This window comes from Quercus suber, unplaced genomic scaffold, assembly GCF_002906115.3.
Source record: "Quercus suber isolate HL8 unplaced genomic scaffold, Cork oak 2.0 scaffold_179, whole genome shotgun sequence".
Classification (NCBI taxonomy): Eukaryota; Viridiplantae; Streptophyta; class Magnoliopsida; order Fagales; family Fagaceae; genus Quercus; species Quercus suber.
In genome coordinates, this window is record NW_027069638.1 from 809,981 (window position 1) to 826,174 (window position 16,194).

The 16,194-nt window shown below is 35.0% G+C and overlaps 1 protein-coding gene across 1 annotated transcript; it reads left to right on the forward strand.

Annotated features, from left to right (window-relative positions):
• The first annotated feature begins 257 nt into the window (after positions 1-257).
• Positions 258-13,674, forward strand: LOC111984782 (exocyst complex component EXO70A1). Its single transcript, XM_024016397.2, has 12 exons — positions 258-647; positions 827-922; positions 3,400-3,605; positions 4,351-4,605; positions 8,777-8,915; positions 8,988-9,200; positions 10,015-10,220; positions 11,409-11,609; positions 11,703-11,802; positions 12,556-12,662; positions 12,743-12,889; positions 13,249-13,674. The coding sequence occupies exons 1-12, from the start codon at positions 486-488 to the stop codon at positions 13,364-13,366; spliced, it is 1,950 nt and encodes a 649-aa protein (XP_023872165.1). The 5' UTR covers positions 258-485; the 3' UTR covers positions 13,367-13,674.
• The last annotated feature ends 2,520 nt before the right edge of the window (positions 13,675-16,194 follow it).

The following is a 16,194-nucleotide window of genomic DNA, read 5'->3' on the forward strand; positions in this document are numbered from 1 at the left end:
TGAGTTTTTTTTTTTTGAGAAACTTATAACTCAATTGGTTGACACTTAACAGCCCGTACACTTTGCAAAACAGGCACATGCAATCTACCAAATACAAATCCTTCCTCCCCCAATTATCGGAAAAAAAAAATGCCACAGTTACTGCAGGGTAGAACTGACCTCATGAGAGAAGAAAATTTTAACAGAGACCCAAACAAATAAACACACACAGAAAAGAAGAGAAGACCAACTCAAAGACTCAAACTTACTTTACACCTCGTCAAAGGAAAGACAGGACATTGAGAGATGTCTGCTCAATTTTTATATATTCATTCTCATTCATAACTGTCACTCTACTTTTCTCATTTTTTATTTTTCTTCTCTCACCCACCCTATTTTTTTAACTCTAAAATATCAAAAACTCTCTCTCTCTCTCTAGAAAGGAAGAGAGCTGAGAAAGAAAAAAACACAGCTAAGGAAAGAAGAAGAAGAAGAGGAAGAAGAAGATGGGGGTAGCTGTAGTGGGCTTAGATTCAATGAGCGAAAGGGCAGCGATGATGAGAGAGTCACTGCAAAAAAGCCAGACTATCACTGACAACGTCGTCACCATTCTCGGCTCCTTTGATCACCGCCTCTCCGCCCTTGAAACCGCCATGCGTCCCACTCAGGTAACTTTCCCTTTTTTTTTTTTTTTAGATCCCACCAAACAAAATCTAACACTGTCAAAACTATTGAAAGCCATGTTTTTTGACTACCCTTTTAGTTTGTTGTCAAAACTAGTGAAAAAAAAAAAAAAAAAAAAAAAAAAACCAAATATCTGAGATCTTGTTTGGTTGTTTTTATACAGATAAGGACACATTCTATTAGGAAAGCTCATGAGAATATTGATAGGACTTTGAAGGCTGCTGAGGTTATTCTTGCTAAATTCGATCTTTCTCGTCAGGTTGGTCCGTTTCCCAGATTTCGTGTTTCCTGTTTGGTTCATTTTCCAGCTTTTTTGTTAGATCAGCAAAGAATTGAATCTTAATGTAATTTGTGGTTTCGTATAAGTATAACTTGAAGTTCAATTTTAGTTGGGTAGTTCTCACCAATAAAAAAAAACCAACTTCGTTTTAGTCCGCACCCTCGTGGGTTGAAATGGAGCATGTTTGATTCAGTCATTGGTGTTGCCCAAGCCCAACTAACATTTTCACATTATGAAAATGTTGTGAAAGGTTACATTTTACATTAGGAAATCAGTTGCTGCCTTGCTGTAGAATTCTTCTACTTAGGTCGAGCTTCAGCATTATATATGACCATAGATGCAATGGATTAACTCAGATGTTTCCCTAGACTTGGCAAGTATTACTATTGGAGCATTGGTCTTTGCAGACCATCTTTGTGTGTGTGTGTGTGTTTTTTTTTTTTGATACATCAATAGTTGGGAGTGGGGGACTTCGAACTGTGAATGTTTCCTTTAGAAATATCAGGAGGTACCAACCAGTTGAGCTACCAGGATCTTGGCACAGAACATTCTTGTGAGTGAGGGTTATATTCCATTTTTCAACAACTCCGTTCACCATATACGAGTTAGAAGGGGTGATTCATGTGGCTGTGGAGGTCACAACATTCTGCTTACCAAAAAATAAAAACATTTTTAGACGTTTGCTGATTTTAGTTTTACTATATTTCATGGACTTAGGTTTGTCTTCCCTTGATATTTCTGTGCTTTCCATCTTTGAAACTTGTCATGACAAAAGCATATAAATTTTCCAGAAGTTTATACCATTATCTTAACATATTTTGAGATCAAAAGAACCAATTCTTTCTCAAAAATGGGTTAGATTTGACTGTTTTTCTGACCCAACTCTAGTAGAATGGGTTGGAAATTAGTTTAAATGGTGCGGGATGGGTATCAGTTCAAATTTTTGACCTGGTAATGTTTGGGAAGGGTTGGGGTTTTACATCTTAGCTACTGATCATGATTATGCATTCAAATTATCAATAGCCCTTTTATTAATTTTATTTGTAAGAAAAAATAAGGTTTTTGTGCCATGCATATATGCATTAATTTCTATTTAAAAAAACTTCAGATGATTTATGTTTTATTATCACCATTTCATTCATATATACATGCACACTAAATATCTAGGTTTATTATTATTAATTTTTTATAACAAGTGGGGGAGAGGAAGTTGAACCCTGGTTCTCCTTCATGGTAGAATATGAAAGTGTCGCTTAGTCACAAGGCTCTTGGTTTTTTTTATATTCATAATTCAGTGGGTTCTAGTTAGCTCAACATGGAACTGACACCATAAGTTCAAATCCTATTGTAACTATCAATTAAAAAAAGTACTTATAATAATTTAGTTATGCAGTCATCCCCAATGTCCAGCCTCTATCATGTGAGTCCTAGAATGTCAAATAAATACCAAATATGTTTCCAAAGAAATAATTTGGATACATTTTAGGAATTTTTGGATATGTATTTGAGAGTATGGGAGAAGTATTTGCACCAGTGAATGCAATAAATAAGTGGCTCTCTTCTGGAAGAATCCTGCTACTTTTTATATAGTTTTGTATAGTATAAGTTTAACAAATACTTATATAAAAAATATAATTACTCTATTTATGTACAACAACAACAAAAGCTGAAGTCCCAAATTTTGTGTGGATCCATTCATAATAGAATGACTAGATTTTACGCTAGCCGCCAACCTACTGAAATCTTCCACCTTTTCTTGGGCTCAATGTGTAAATAGAATATATATACATATATATAAGGTTATAAAATTAATAAAAAGTAAATTGATTAAAATAATCAATAATATTATTATAACACTATTTATATATGAAAAGTAAATAAAATAATAAACTAGAAATAATGGATAAGCACTATCAGTGAATGACAAGCAAGCACTATGAGCTAATTTTACACTTTGCAAACAAGCTTTCCTTATTCCAGTGATTTTGGGCACTCTTTCTCACAAATTTTCATCTCTATTCTTTCTGCAATAAAAAGTTGACCACATTTTCATCCCATTGTTGTGCTGATGTTGCCTTTCCATTCATATTTTACTAATTCTGTATGTAAACTTTTTTATATGATGGGGATGTCTGGGTTATAAATATGCCATTTGAAAGATATAAATATGCCGTTTCTGTCTTCTTCCCTGTCATGTATTATGTCACTTGATTCAATTATATGGTCCTCAAGGCCCTTGCAATGAAGTGAATTTATTGCAATGGTACAAAATTTCGTTTTTAAAGAACTTAATTATGCTAATTGGAAAATGGGTGAATGTCAGTTTTGATTTTAGTTTCTTACTTCATAATGTTTGAGGCATAGGCATTATTTAATTGATCTATCGCTCTATGTTTCCTTATGATGTATTATTTCTAGTTTATAGTTGTTGATATTCTTATCATTTAAATAAACAGGCAGAGACAAAAATACTTAGAGGGCCACATGAGGACTTGGAGAGTTATCTAGGAGCTATTGATCAGCTAAAAGGCAATATCCAATTTTTTAGCAGCAAAAAAAGCTTTAGAAGTTGTGATGCAGTGATCAGCAATTCAAATAATCTACTCACTAAAGCTATTTCAAAGCTAGAAGACGAGTTCAAGCAGCGATTATTGTCTTACAGGTTTGTATTTTCTTGCTCATTGATGCTCTTGCATTGTGCCTCTTTGGTTCTTCTGCCTGGGTACTGCCAATTCTTTTGCTTCTATAAACAACCGATGCCTTAGTGTTACATTTGGGGAATTTAGCATTTCCAGTTCTTCCTTTCAGTGGCATTTATTTTTGTCGGATTTTTTTTTTTAGATAGAAAGGAAGCTGAACTGTTCAATTGATTGCTTGAGCTTCCTCTTGAGGCTGACATTAGTCATCTGTAGGGCAGTTTCATGATCATTTCTAGGACTTTTGTTTGCATAAGTGGAATAGGTTTTGTTAATATATTTATTTTTTCGTTAATGATGTAAAAAAAAAAAAAAAAAAAGTATTGGCATTTGTTTTATGTATAAAAATATTTGTTGGAAGTTCAATAAGCTACAGTTAAATTGGAGTTTATATCGTCTAGCCAAATTATTAATTGTTTATCTTGTTACTGACTTATCCTGCTCCCCATGTGCTTTGAACTTTTGTGGGTTTTATATTCTGAGTTTCTAATTAATTAGTTTGCATTAGAAGAATCGAATTCTTCTACATAAGTTCTTGCTTGAAAGATGATTTACCTTTTTGAGATATCATATTTGCTTTCATATGGATATTGATCTTCATGCAAGATACTTGGTTATGACAAATTATCTTATCAAAATTAAATTGGCTTTGCTTGAAGCTCCAATTATGGTACTTATTTATTTCTTTTATTTTGGGTGTGAAAATTTCAGCAAGCCTGTGGAGCCTGACCGTCTTTTTGACTGCCTTCCAAATTCACTGCGGCCATCTTCTGGATCTCCTGGGCCCAATGGTGAATCTAGTGGCAGGAATCCTTCCAATAACCATTCTGAGCAAAAGAGTATCTCAGAAAATGCTGTTTACACTCCTCCAACTCTTATACCACCTCGGATTCTGCCATTGCTGCATGATTTAGCTCAGCAAATGGTTCAAGCTGGTCACCAACAGCAGTTACTCAAAATTTACAGGTAAAAAGCTCTATCATTGGTCCCCAGGTATATTGTGCTACTTGTTGTGTAGTCATCTAGTCATTTCATATTTTTGAGAAGAGATATATCATTCAAATCTTTCTTGATGGTTAGGTTTCATAGGCAGCCTATGTTTTTATTGTTAAATAATCATCTTTATAAAATTTTCACTACTGTATGACACATTTCATGTACTTGAGTTGCAAGTCAGAATTTAAAAATTGAGAGTGATGATTTTAACATAAAAAACCGTTGTCCCTTCCATGCCCAAATACAATAAAGGTTGAAATCTCAATTATGCTTTGCAACATTCGACAATATTTGATATAGGTCTAAGGCTGTAAGTGGTCAGTTTAAATCAGAGTTTTAGTCAACCAAATTGAACCTATCAAAGTGATGGGCAGAGCAAACAATGCCAACCAACAGCCCATCACCAACATCAACTGGTGGCTTTTGGGGCAGTTGGTGGACTCAACATGGGGTGAGGAGACTGCCTTAGAATAGAACAATGGCACTAAGAATTATGGAATCTCTGGGGAATGGGATTTATGATGGGATTGGAATTGGCAAAGTTTCAAGGAATGTAAGAAGCCACATTATCCTTTCTACCTTTCAAGGATACCTCCTTACATATTCTAAAAAAAAAAAAAAAAAAACAAGCTTGTCAATGTACAGTTTGAGGTGGTAACTGGCTCCCGTATTCATTTCTGGGATGACATGTGGTGCAGTGACATTCCTCTCCGAGTATCTTTCCCCATGTTGTATAGGATTGCTCATTGCTCAGAGGAAGGATGCATTTGTAGCTGATGTTTTGGGTGGAAAAAATGGGTTTACTCATTGGGATATTCATTTTACTCATTCTATCCAGGATTGGAAGTTGGAGAGTTTACAATCTTTCTTTGCTTTATTGTATTCCACTAATATTGATCGGAATAGGGTTGATAAAATGGTGTGGAAGCCTGCAAAGAATGGATCTTTCGAAGTTAAAATCTTATTATAGAGCCCTAATGACTGGAGGAAGTCATGCCTTCCGTTGGAAAAGTATTTGGAGGTGAAAGTTCCTTCTGGAGTGGCTTATTTTATTTGGACAGGCTAGGGGAAAGATTCTCACTTTGGATAATGAGGAATATTTATATTGTCAACAGATGTTGCATGTGCAAGAACATTTGGGAATCGGTGGGTCACTTTCTCCTTTGCTACTCATGCATATAATTTGTGGACGTTTGTGTTTAGCCTCTTTGGGGTTTCTTGAGTGATGCCTAAGCAAGTGGTGGATCTCCTAGCTTACTTGCTGGATCTACTAGCTTGTTGGAATAGAGGGGTGGGCGGCAGTTGTTGGGCAGCAGTTATTTGGGGAGTAATTCCGCAATGCATCATGTGACTATTTTGTGAGAACATAATCTTAGAACTTTCAATGGAGAGGAACATTCCGTCATTGAACTAAAATGGTTTTTCTTGCTTACTCTGTTTGATTGGATGACTGCATTGAGTGGTCCTTATATCCCTTCTTTTTGAGAATTTTTAGATTTGTGTTCTTTTACTTAATGTTTTGTTTCTGTTGGTACATGTCCTGTGTACCATAGGAACAGTTTGTGTGCTTCTCTTCTTCTATTAAAAACGTTCTTTTACCTTTCCAAAAAAAAGAAAAAGAAAAAAAAGCTTCTCAGTGTTTATATTTTTACAACTCTAGGCTGTCTGCTGTCACCAGTATTTAGGTGGTAATGGTGCAGCTGAAGTTTGCAACTTTTTTTTTCCCTGGATCATTGCTGCTTAGTTTTGAGTTCACAAATACTGATTCTTTTAGATGTGGAATAATTTCATTATTTTTTTTAAAAATGGAGCCTTTTATTTTAAAAATGGGTAAGATAAGGAGAAAGGTATTGTACTTTGGTTCCACAAGCCAATGCAATACAAAACATTTTGGCAATATTAGGTGCAGACCACCTTGAACTTTGAATACCAAACTACCTTTGGCACTTCAAAATTAATTTCCATCTTATTACAATTCTGCCATATATCTAATATGCGACTATCTGAGAGCAGGATGCTATCTCTGTGATGGTTGATCCATCAAATTTCAAATTCCACCTGTGGAAGAGCTCTAAGTTGCTTTGGCATAGGGTGACAAATCGGTCTGACTGATTTCTCTTGGTCTTTCTTAATCCAAATTTAAAAAAATAAAACTAAAAGAAACAAAAGAATTCTGGGTTAATTTGGTGCAGCCGGCAAATCAGATTTGTTCGGCAAGGAATTATGAAAGAAAGGAGGATAATGATATAAAGACCTAGACAAATCACATCTAGTTTATTTTAGCAATCAGATTTTGGAAAAAACCAATCACACAGTAATTAAAAAAAAAAACTGGTGGAAATTCTTTGCAATGTTTTCTGAAAAGTTGATTTCTTACCTATCTTTGATCAGACTAGGATATATGGTTTATAAACTAAAGAAAATTTGAAAGTTAACTACTAGTCTAAGCTTTAAACTACTAAAGGCCATGCAGAGCATAACTATACCCACATAATAGCCATTATGCATACCTGAACTTCATTAAATTGCACCTAACAGAATTAAACATAAGAGCGTACAAAACACCAAACTAGCAACAAAATGACGTAGGGAAGACATAAAGTAGGTGTCAGGACAGATTTACAAGTGCTGATTCCTAGGTTTATCTTTATCTCTATCTTTTTTTTCCCCTGTTCTATTTGTTTTTCCTGCAACTCCCTTTATGAATTCTGTGCTCCAACTTTAGCATTAGGGGCCTGTTTGGTTCCTGTTCTATTTGTTTTTCCTGCAACTCCCTTTATGAATTCTGTGCTCCAACTTTAGTATTAGGGGCCTGTTTGGTTAGCTGAAAAGAGTGCAATATTCTGTATTCATTTTCAGTTTTCAGTGGGACCCACCACTAAAACTGATTTGGTTTTAGCATTTGTACTTAGTTTTCATTTTCAGTATCCTAAAAGTTGGATTTGAATTCAAAAGCTGAAAACAACTTTTCAGCATTTTCATTTTCTATGAATATGAATACAATGGTATATTCGTAAATATTGTGAAAACAAGTTACTTTTTTTGAGTGATATGAGTGTGTGTAATTGAGAAAAGTTACTTTTTTTTAAAAAATAAAAAACAATGACCAAACATGGGTATGATATGTACTATACTCAAATTATGTATTCAAAACAATTTACCAAACACTGCCAAATGTGAAAAGAAGTGTTTTTTTCTATATTCAAATTAGGATTTAAATATAGAATAATGAAAATGAAAAGTGGATACACCACTTTTTGAAACCAAACAGGCCCTAGATCTCTTTGTTCTGCATCGAATGGTCTTTAGACCAAATGATATCTCTTCTCCCATAAACAATGTTAAGGATGGAGAGTGAGGTTATGGATTCATTCTTTTATGAAAGCATGACTTATGTTTGTCTTTAAAATATATATATATATAGAGAGAGAGAGGAAATCATCTTCTTACTCTAAATTCCATTAACCTTACTTGAGAAACTACCTAATAGGATTCTTCCGGATTACTAGGACTCTGAATTTAGAGTATCTAATAAAATATCTAGAAAAGAGGAATAAACTACTAGGACTCTGTGATAACAATTTGAGAATTGTAGACCATGCTTAGCTAAGTTCGTATTGGGAAATCTAAGTTTGTTTAGCAGTAGAAGGTTATGTATATATTAGGATTATTAAAACTGATCCAATTTGCAATTCCCATGTTGTTTGCTTGGTCCTTCATTGGCTTTGTAATTATATCATTAATATTAAAGCTTGCTAGTGAACTGCTGTACCTAATATTTACAATTCTCTTCTAATGGATTTGGATTATTCACAGAGATGATGTGTAGATAATTGACATATATACGCATTGTTATTTTCCCTCATTGATCTAAGCCAATATGACATATGCATTCTAATATACATGGCATAGAATTGGATGAGATGTACACATAACTTTGGAGAAAGAAATATGATTTTGGATAGCATAGAATGATGGAGATGAAAACATGTGTTCAACCCAGATAAGTCTATTGAAGATCCCTGGTGGACTCCATAATTTTGAGACTTAAGGTTTTGTTGTTATATTATACACACACACACACGTTATTTTTAAGTTTAAGTATCAAGATGTTCAACAAGTACTCTTTTGTTTTGTTTAGGGATACTCGTTCTTCAGTTCTAGAAGAAAGCCTCCGAAAATTGGGAGTTGAAAAACTTAGCAAAGAGGATGTTCAAAAGATGCAATGGGAGGTTTTGGAGGCCAAAATTGGGAATTGGATTCATTTCATGCGTATTGCTGTAAGTACTTGTCTGGAATTTGAACAAATTTGGTAGTTTTCATGTTTTGAATATATGGTTATGCATGAACAGGTCAAACTGCTTTATGCTGGAGAGCGGATAGTTTGTGATCAAATATTTGAAGGCTTTGATTCTCTCAGGGATCAGTGTTTTGGTGAGGTCACTGCAAGTAGTGTTTCAGTGCTACTTAGTTTTGGGGATGCAATTGCCAAGAGCAAAAGATCACCAGAGAAGTTATTTGTACTTTTGGACATGTATGAGATAATGCGGGAGCTTCACTCGGAGGTATGGTTGATATTACTAATTCATAGAAACCTGCACTAAGATTGCTGCTTATGACTCATGGGGACTAGGGTAGATGACAAGGCTCGGTGGGACAATTCATAATTATTTCATTTTATTTTGGATGGAGCTGAAAATTTTGTTTTTGAGATTGTTGTTTGAAAAGTCTAGGATCCTTGGAGCTAGTGGTATCCATTCTATTGTATAATTCATAGAATCCCTCTCATTCTGATTGTAATCCATTCTTAGTTTTCAAAGAATCCCTCTTTAAAGAAATTTCTTGTATTTACTAGGTTGTTCAATATGAGGTGGATAAATTTTGCTTAAAATGTGATGTATTACTAGGTTCTTTAGACTGCTGCTTTTCTTTGATTATATAAATTATTCCTAAAACTTAAAAATGCGTTTCTTTTAATTGAAGAAAGAAATTGACAATTTTTGAGGGGTAGGAGAAGAAGATAAATTTTGCAGATAGCCTTTTATTCATTGGTGCTACCTATTAATCTTTTAAAGATTTCAATTCAAAATTTCAAATAATTTTTTATTTTGAAATCATCCTACAAGCTTCCCTTTTGTTTCGGTCCTATATAGAACGGTATGGTTTCTACATTACCCTAATTCTGGGTATGTGATTATATTCGATGAAATCATTTTTTCTTGTCATTTGTACACAATATCTACCTTTTATTTCACTTGTAAATGATTTCAAGTTATAAAAGATTCTTATGCTTAATTAGCAGTTGCCCTTTGTATGCAATCATATTTCAATAGTGTTACAAATCAGTTTACTAACTTAGGTAACTGAATTTATTTGCAGATTGAAATGATTTTCAAAGGTAAGGCTTGCAGTGAAATAAGAGATTCTGCATTTGGTTTGACAAAACGGCTCGCTCAGACAGCTCAGGAGACATTTGGAGATTTTGAAGAAGCTGTTGAAAAGGATGCAACTAAAACTGCTGTCTTGGATGGAACTGTCCATCCTTTGACAAGCTATGTCATTAATTATGTGAAGTTTCTGTTTGAGTAAGTTCAGCTAACTGTTCTTGCTATTCCTATAATCCCATTCTTTGTGGCAGCGTAAAATCTATTTTCATACATTCTACTTTGTTCTAGTTGTTGATGATTGAGCCATTAAAGCCGTAGTGACTTCACATGTATCCACCTATGAAAAATAAGAATGTGTCTTTATATTAGTATCTTTCATTGTTTATATCTTTATTTTCTATTCTTATCCATTTATATTTGTTCTTTTACTTTTAATTTTTAGCCGTCTGAGACTTTGCTTCATGTTCTATTTGTTGGGAGGTGCTGCTGCCTTAAAATAAGGTTGAGAGCTTCTCTTACTGACATAACAATTCAATAGAAAGCCTTGTGAGGAATACTTTTAGAAGATCCTAGAAAGGAGACTTGAAGGGCAATTTTGGTAGTTTTTTAGAAATACGTGGAAAGGAAAACTCTTGAATTACAAGCAACAATTCTTTTGCTCTTTTTTTTTTTTTTTTTTTTTGGGTGGGTATTTCCAGGCGACCATTTTTATATAGGAAGAATTCATAGTATCAAACATTGGGGTAAAAAGTGTTCTAAAGTATGATCAGGGGCTGTTGGTGGCTAGTGGGTAGTGAAAATGCAGGGAGTTTAAGGGTTTCAAATAAGTAGGAGAAAAGGGCTTGATTTAGGGTTGAAAGTGAGATGAAAATTGAGTCTGTCGAAGGGCTGTGAAAAACATTAAAGGGGGAATAGGAGAGAGAGAGAGAGAGAGATTTGGGGTTGCTATGAGGGAAAGAAAAAGGCTGAAACTGGAAGCTGTCCAGGCCTGTGAAAGGTAACACTAAAGGGGGAATAGGTGGGTAGGGAAAATGAAAAAGAAAGAAAAGAAAATAGAGAGAGAGAAAGAGAAGACATTAGGATTCTAATTAAAAAATTATTTAACTTTGAGAAACTAAACAATGCTAAATGAAAGCTCATTCACTGAAATTACATACTATTAGACTAAAGACCCATGGCCTAGAACTTTAGCCCAAAAAGAATTCAGATATGTCAAATTTTCACATATTTTTTTGAGATTTCATCTTGCCATAATCCTATATGTTAGGTTGTTATTATTATTATTATGTTTGCCTTTGGAGAGTTGAGCAGTTTATTTTTTTGTCTGATTTAACTACTAATCTCGATCAAATGATTGACTTAAGATTATGCACCAAATTTTTACAGCTATCAATCAACCTTGAAGCAGCTTTTTTTAGAATTTGATAACAAAGATGAAACGGGTTCACAGTTGGCCTCTGTAACAATGAGAATAATGCAGGCTCTTCAAACCAATTTGGATGGAAAATCTAAGCAGTATAAAGATCCTGCTTTGACCCATTTATTTCTCATGAATAATATTCATTATATGGTCAGATCTGTGCGCAGGTATGTCATGTACATATTATCAGAATTCTTTTTTAAATCTTGAATGATTTTCTTGCTTGTGAATACTGGTGCTTCTTTAATATCTGTTTTCAGGTCAGAAGCCAAGGATTTGTTAGGGGACGATTGGGTGCAAAGACACAGGAGGATTGTGCAGCAACATGCAAATCAATACAAAAGGAATGCTTGGGCAAAGGTAACATTCTACCGAATGAAGCTACATCTGAATCTTCTGTTGATATGTCACGTTGCCTGGTGTTGCATTGAACTGTTTCTGGAAAGATAATTTTATAATCTTGTCTTTAAAAACATGTGGCCTTATTTGGGGTGTGTGTGTGTGTTACAATTTTTTGGTCTGAACCCATGTGAGCAACATTGCCATCTATCAATTTAATGTCTAAAGACTCTAAACTCTAAACCTTACATGTATGTAGAGTTTCTTTTCTTCTTTATTTGATAGACATGAGCATGGCTGTATGCATACAATACAGCTCACACTGTTCTACTCATTGATCTGTGTATTTTTGTCAATTTCATCTTAAGTCATAATATATATGAGCATCGTATCACAGATATCTTTGATACATTTTTCTCTGGGATGAGTTTCCTTGTACTCTATATGAGGCAAGCAATATATTACTTCTATTAAAACAATATAGTGCAAACTCAAAGAAATGCCTTCTTAACCGGAATACATTTGATTTAGTTTCATCATATGCACTAAAGGTGTTTAAAAAATTCCTCATTTTGTTGTATTTTTATCATAGTTAATTTGAGTTCTTACTCTGAAATTTGACATCTTATGCTGTCCTAATGGTTGAAAATCAGAACACCCTCGATGTAACCTGTCCTGATTATGCTTAATGCCTCTTATTTCCCCTTCAAAGTATTGATCTGGAAAGGAACTTGGTTTCATATTGCTAAATGCAGGTGCTTTTTTCCTTTGCAGATTCTTCAGTGCCTCACTATCCAAGGCCTAACCTCATCCGGGGGTGGGAGTTCAGTAGGTGATGGAGGAAATAGTAGTGGAGTTTCTAGAGCATTGGTGAAAGACAGGTTGATAATGAATTAAATCTTTATAGGATTTTTTCAAGTAATTTTTGTCACAAATGTTCTGAGCTGGTGGGATTTCTCAGGTTCAAGACGTTCAATATGCAATTTGAGGAACTTCATCAAAAGCAATCTCAGTGGACAGTTCCTGACACTGAGTTGCGAGAGTCTCTAAGGCTTGCAGTTGCAGAAGTATTGTTGCCTGCCTACAGATCTTTTGTAAAACGTTTTGGGTGCGTTTTCTCATACTTGAAGTAACACACACGCACGCACATACACACACGTGTTTGTGTATGTGTGTGTGTAAAAGATGTTTCATTCAGGATGTGTTTATTACAAAGTCAATAATGAGGTCTATTTAGAAATTTTCAAACGGTAATGGATAAATGAAATACTTGAATGTTGTCATTCTTCACATTTTTTAAATGGTCATATTTAAAATGCTAGAAAAGCTCTATGTAAGAGCTACAAATGATTTAGGGTACTTGACCCAAAGCTATGCAAAATACATGCAGATAGATTGTATTTTCATTGGCTGTCTAATGATTCCTCATTACTTTCTTGTTTACACTTGCTTTTGGATGTTTTACAGGCCTCTAGTTGAGAGTGGCAAGAACCCTCAAAAGTACATCAAGTATGGAGCGGAGGATCTTGAACGAATGTTGGGTGAATTTTTTGAGGGAAAGAACTTGAATGAACCTAAGCGATAATGAAAGATGATACGGGCCATTAACCTCTGCTTTGGTGGTACACGTCACTCTCCTTTTGTAGAGAGTTGTGGTTTAGTTCCTGTGAGGTTCCTTTTACAGTGCCATGCTTCTATCCTGCATTATAGGTGATCACATGTATGTGTTTACCTATTGTTGGAAAAAGTTGGTGAAAAGAATAAAAGAAAGCAGATTATATTGTATGCATTTGCTATGTAAAATACTGAATAAGAGCGTGACTTCATTCTTTCACGAAATGGCTGTCTACTCTGGTTTGGTGGTGATCCAAGTATATATTTTTATCAGATTTATTTAGTTGTTTACCACAAAGGATGTCATGTCGGAGTGATTTCAGCGGTGAAAAAGGCCAATTTGTCTTGACCAACAAATGCATGTGGATTCTTTTGCTAAATTATCTGAAACATTAAATTGTTATATAAAAAAAATATTATATGAAATGAAATACAGGAATAATTGTAAAAATAGTTTTTTTTTTTTTTTGGTAATCGGGGAATATATATAAACCAAAGCCAGCAACTACATAGCCCAAGGGCCAGTATTAGTACAAAACCTATTACATCCATGACCGGTTAGGTCATAATAAAAGCGAAGACACCTCCACAAGCGGAGTGTCTAAAAGAACAAAAGGCTGCTGGAGGTGAAGTGCCATTCTTGCAAGTTGGTCGGCGCATGTATTTGCTTCTCTAAAGCAATGTTTCAGCTTCCACCTGGGGATCCGGTTCATTAAGATCCTGCAATCATCAACCAAAGGGGCATAGTCAGCAATGGAGGCACTGCTACTGTTAAGGAGGTCCACTACTGATTTAGCATCAAGTTCTATCTCTACATCGGGCAATTGGAGTTGAATGCAAAGGGAAAGCCCATCCCTTACTGCCCACAGCTCAGCGTGTAGACTGTTTGCCCACCCAATGGCCCTGCAGAATCCTTTAACCCATCTGCCATGGTGATCTCTAATGAGTCCACCACCCCCTGCAAGACCAGGACAGCCTAAGGCAGATCCATCAGAGTTAAGTTTGTGCCAGTGGGGTTGAGGGGTTTTCCAGCTGACCGTGATAGGGAATTTCTGGTTGGGGTTAGGGGACTTAAGAGCAATGCAAGTAAATTCAGTTGTCATATAGTCAATTTCTTCAAGCAGATGGGGGTTTGGTTGGGACAGTTGGAGAGTACTTTTATTCCTTTGGAGCCAAAGCTTCCAAATTGCAAAGAGGAAGAAGGTACCCCAGGTGTAAGGTTTATTGGGTATGGGATTTTGGTTATTGGCATTCAGATGAAGCCATTGATTGAGGGGTGTAGTGAAAAAAAGTGGTGCTGCTCCGAGCTTGATTAGTAGCTAACCAGAAATTGCTAGCGATTGGGCAGTCCCTAAGGACATGGGAACAAGTCTCATCTGCGTTAGGACATGAAAGGCAGCAAGGAGTATCAGATATGCATCTGTGGTGAAATATTAGCATTGACAGGGAGGCCATTGTGTAAACATTTCCATAGAAAAATATGAATTTTTGGCAGTGTGTTGAGTTTCCACAGCCACTTGCCCTCAAAATTTAAAGAGTAATGTTATAGCCACAAACTATTTTACAACATTTTTACAAATTGCTGATGTGGCCAACCTTTTATTGGTTTTTATTTAGGCCCACCATTAATATCACTTTTTCATTTACAAATAATTACTTACCATATCAAAAGTTTGTAAAATTTTTTGTAAAATAGTTTGTATCTCTAGCATAATTCAAATTCAAATGGGTCTATCTTCCTCTAAGCTAACTTATAGGCACGATTGGAGTCAAAGTTGCCTTTATCATTTCCATCCCAGCTAAGCATATCAGTGCAACACGAGGCTTTCCTGATGGCGATTGCTTTGAAGGGAAGAAGTAGATGTGTAGGTATTACAAATGAAAGGTATGGGATGTCCCACCGCCCATTTCTAATGGCATCCTTGACCATTAAACTATTTTCTTCAACAATGAGGGGTCGTTGTATCAAAGATCAAAGGGAACCCAATTTAGACCATTTGTCATACCAGAAGGATAAAGTGCTACTATAGGTGAATGTCACAATCAATTGATGCGCTACAATGCTTTTGTTATTTACTATTTTGGAGTCCTTCATTTCTAATTGTTTGGACTTTGGAGTGCTTACAAATTTTTTTTTTTTGGCTGATAATTCGGTAGTAATAATAATGGTGGATTTGAATTTTTGGAAGTTTTTCTTTAAAACACTAGAAGATGTTAGTGGAGCTACAAACACTTTTGTGATATTTTCAAATGCAGCCTGACAAACTGTAGTTTTTCCAACCAAAAAAAAAAAAAAAAGCACTGTAAGCGAAAACAAGCAACCAGAATTTATAAATAAAAAATAAAATAACCAGAAAAAGTCGCAACTTTAATTAGGCTTGTTATTACACACAAATGACTCCAACATGAATTGCGTATCCACAGGGTAAAATCCGGATCATTTATTAAAATAAATTAATAAGGTTAAATACTCTCTTTAGTCGTATAGGGACTCTTGGTAAATTGCCGTTAATTCATGAACTGAGCCTAACAGTAGCTATTTTCTTCAAGCACTTATCTGTGCACAGTAGTGGTTGAAGCCGAATTGTTTGGATTTCAATATTGGTGAGTTGCATGACATTGGTATAATAAAAAAATGTCATTAGGGTGTATTTTATTTCATGTAAAAGTTTGTTACAAATTGCCTTAATTAAAGCTACTTTGAAGAAGTGTATTTTAGAGAATTTTGCTCTAGTATAAGGCGGATCTTTACTCAAGTGATAAAGGTACTTCACTCAAGCTAGTGAATCTCGGTCATGC